Below are 4,005 nucleotides of genomic sequence, written 5' to 3' on the forward strand. Positions count from 1 at the left end.
TTACTGTGTTTATCTTCAGCTAATTTTCTTTTGTTTTAAAGCAACGGTGCTCCTAAAAAAAAAATAAACCAACCCGGTACCACGGAGCGTTGATTATAACATTTGAGAGCCATGTAGCATTGTCATTATTTTGTTGTGTTAAAACTGAAATGGTAGCAAAGGAAAAATGATACAATTATCTCATGATTCATCATTGATGTTCAATTCCTATTTCATTGAGCAATCGAAACTGTTTCTACTTGACCCTAAATCAGGTTTGGCTATTTTTTTTTCTTGTTCTTTTCCTGATTGAAAAAGAAAATGGATTTCCTTTTAAACAGATGAAATATCTATATGAAAAATGAATAGTCTCTATTAAAATGTGAATGGGGGCTGTTCGAAATAGGTGCACATTCCATAATTTCCTCTTAATGATACTATTATTGTGAAAACAATGGAAAAGTGGAAGCAAAGGAATTATTTTTCATTAGGAAAAACCAACCACAACCCCCCATCTCAATATGTTCCTTTTGCATATTCTCGTTTTCAGTCTTTTGTACACTTACTTATTTTTTCCATAGCTTATGTTACTTACATTTTCCATAGCTGTAATGATTTGTACATAATTAGTTACTTGAACAAGGCATTTCTCTATGCAATAGCAGGCAGCAGTGTGGTTTCTAGAAAGTATACAGACTGAGATATGTGCTCAAGTGTTTTGAAATATTAACTTTTCTTATTTCTTGAGGCCTTCTTTATTCGCTTCCCATATTTCTTTCCCGGCTAACCTTTTGAACTATGGATTTCCCTTAAGCTTCTTAAAAATATGATAGAAAGGATGGGCAAAATAGAGTTTTGTTCAGAATGTTCGGCCCCTGATGCTGAAATGTCTTAACTGCTTGGTACTGTTGAGGAAATCCTCTTTTCTTCTTCAAGAAGCAAAATCCATTCTTATTTCCCAAGGTGTGGTTGTGGTTCCCAATGCTTTCTGTAATCACCCACCTTCTTTTTTGCTTTCAAGAAACTTTCAAAATGCTAAAGACTTAAGGACATCCTAAACTCTGTATGTGTTCTGAGAGTTCCATTTTTTTTTTTTTTTATCTTCACAGGAGGCATAAGAATTAGGAGCTGCTGACCTTTCAGTATGAAGGGCAACTTCACCCTCGCCGCCATCAGCAAAAACATTACCAACAGTCTTCACTTCGGACTCGTGGACATCGTTGGCAACCAGTCTACCTTCAACTGCTCGCATAAACCGTCAGATAAGCATTTAGACGCAATCCCTGTTCTCTACTATATCATTTTTGCGATTGGATTTCTTGTCAATACTATTGTGGTTACACTGTTTTGTTGTCAAAAGGGCCCTAAAAAGGTGTCCAGCATTTACATCTTCAACCTGGCTGTGGCTGACTTATTGCTCTTGGCTACTCTGCCTCTCTGGGCAACCTATTATTCTTACAGATATGACTGGCTCTTCGGCCCCGTCATGTGCAAAGTTTTTGGCTCCTTCCTGACCCTGAACATGTTTGCGAGCATTTTTTTCATCACCTGCATGAGTGTCGATAGGTACCAATCTGTTATCTATCCCTTTCTGTCTCAAAGAAGGAACCCCTGGCAAGCGTCTTACATAGTTCCCCTGGTCTGGTGTATGGCCTGTGTGTCCTCGCTGCCAACATTTTATTTCCGAGACGTCCGAACCATTGAGTATTTAGGAGTGAATGCTTGCATTATGGCTTTCCCGCCCGAGAAATATGCCCAATGGTCAGCTGGCATTGCCTTAATGAAAAATATCCTCGGTTTTATTATCCCTTTGATATTCATAGCAACGTGCTATTTCGGAATCCGAAAACACTTACTGAAGGCCAACAGCTATGGGAAGAACAGAATAACGCGTGACCAAGTCCTAAAGATGGCGGCTGCTGTCGTTCTGGCATTCATCATCTGTTGGCTTCCCTTCCATGTTCTGACCTTCCTGGACGCTCTGGCCTGGATGGGTGTCATTAATAGCTGTGAAGTTATAGCAGTCATTGACCTGGTACTTCCTTTTGCCATCCTCCTGGGATTCACCAACAGCTGCATTAATCCCTTTTTGTATTGTTTTGTTGGTAACCGGTTCCAGCAGAAGCTCCGCCGGGTGTTTAGGGTTCCAATTACTTGCCTCCAAGGCAAGCGAGAGAGTGTGTCGTGCCGAAAAAGCAGTTCCCTTAGAGAAATGGAGACCTTTGTGTCCTAAGCGTGCGAGTGGAACGCAGGGTAACAGCACGGCCACTTGGTTTGAGGTTCCCTGGAATTATCTTTTGGATGGCTTGAGTGACATGATAAGTTTTGCCCTTGATGGAATCTGGTCTCACTGTTCCAGAACAGGAAACCAAACGTAGCTGGAAGTTTGATCCAGCGACTTTCAGGAATTGCCCCTTTCCTGCAGTCTATCGGCACAAGGCTGTCATTGGGAAGACAGATCCGTAACCTAGCAGTAACTGAGGATTTATCTCAAGTTATCATTAATAACAAATCGTGAATGGTGATTTGGGGTTTCAGATTTCTCCTTGACGAATGATGAAGTTTTTTTGTTTTTTTGTTTTTTTATTGGTTTTTTTATGTCCACTTTTCATCAGGCTTCCCTCTTGAACCAAGGGCAGTTTTTTAACTCCTTGCATTATTTACAAGCTTGAAACAGGAGCATTTCTAAGTGAAGTATACTGCAGTAGATTGGTACTGAATTATTCAGGCTCTAGGCAAATGCCTTCAACTTTAAAAAATATTATAAGTAATCACCTTTTACATTTTACTTGAGCGTAGGTTTATATTTAAGATATAGCTACATATTGAGTAGGGCTAGGAATATAGATTAGATCACCTGTACTCCTACATTTATCTTATTTTTACAGTTATAGGAAACAAAATGTATAATAACGTAGAAATGATCTAGATTTGAGATTAACAAATATTTGAGTGTGCACTAACCTCTGAATAAACACTTTTTAAAAAACTTTCTATCCATTTTAACTATTGTTTGAAGATTTCTATGTCCTCCGATAATTTTTTGAAAACAATAACTAAACACCGTGTAGTGTTGTAAAATGTAAAGGTCACTTTTTACATCCTTGACCTTTTGGTGCTTTGATATATAGGAAGTTGACTTGACTTTTATTATTGATGCTTTCGTTCTGGGTTGCTTCCCAAAATATCTGCGTGGCTTCTTTAACTCTTTAATTTGTAATAAACCTTTAACTGGCTAGGAAAAATTTATGCCAGGATGGAGTTTTGATACCCAAGGAGACAAAGAGGTCCAGCAAATGACAACTTTGGTGTCACACGAAAACCCCTACCTGTCAGGGCAGTGTAATGTGTCTTTGAAAGTAGAGACCATGGGCAGTCTTAACTTGTACCGGTGGATTCTGTTTCTTCCAGATTTTATAGGATTCTGTGGCACTCTCTTAAATCAATCGCTGGTCCATAGATCTCTTTTTCCACACTATTAGCACTCCTGTCAGGAGTACCTAGAGTTTACGTAGAGTATGAGTCCTAATTTTAGAAGTTAGACATTTCATTCTGCACCAGCCCCATATTATACCAGGTTACCTAGGACCTTCCTAGACCCATGCTGACCTCTGAGGTAGAAATAAAAGTCGCAAGGACTTAGTGTTTCTGCCTCGTTCCAGGGCTATAGATTAAAGAATTCTCTCACCCCACTTTCTGGGAAATTCCTAATTTCATGTACTCTATTATTATCAATGAAACAAATAGCTAAATGTGTAACCAACTCTGACTTCATATCCTAAATAATTTTGTAAAACATTGCATATAAATAAAATCTTGAATTGGGAGATCATGTGTACCTACTTTTTTTTTAATTTTTAATTTTTTAATGTATTTACTTTTTAAAGTTTATTTCTTTTGGGGGGGGTGAAGGGCAGAGAGAGGGAGGGAGGGAGAGAAAAATCCCAAGCAGGCTCCCATGCTGTCAGCGTGGAGCCCAACATGGGGCTCGAACTCACGAACTGTGAGATGGTGACCTGAGCCAAA

The 4,005-nt window shown here is 39.0% G+C and overlaps 1 protein-coding gene across 1 annotated transcript; it reads left to right on the forward strand.

The window, feature by feature from the left end:
• The first annotated feature begins 1,098 nt into the window (after positions 1-1,098).
• Positions 1,099-3,802, forward strand: AGTR2 (angiotensin II receptor type 2). Its single transcript, XM_049644227.1, has one exon. It carries the CDS (start codon positions 1,124-1,126, stop codon positions 2,210-2,212), a length of 1,089 nt encoding a protein of 362 aa, XP_049500184.1. The 5' UTR covers positions 1,099-1,123; the 3' UTR covers positions 2,213-3,802.
• The last annotated feature ends 203 nt before the right edge of the window (positions 3,803-4,005 follow it).

Source organism: Panthera uncia, chromosome X (assembly GCF_023721935.1).
Source record: "Panthera uncia isolate 11264 chromosome X, Puncia_PCG_1.0, whole genome shotgun sequence".
Classification (NCBI taxonomy): Eukaryota; Metazoa; Chordata; class Mammalia; order Carnivora; family Felidae; genus Panthera; species Panthera uncia.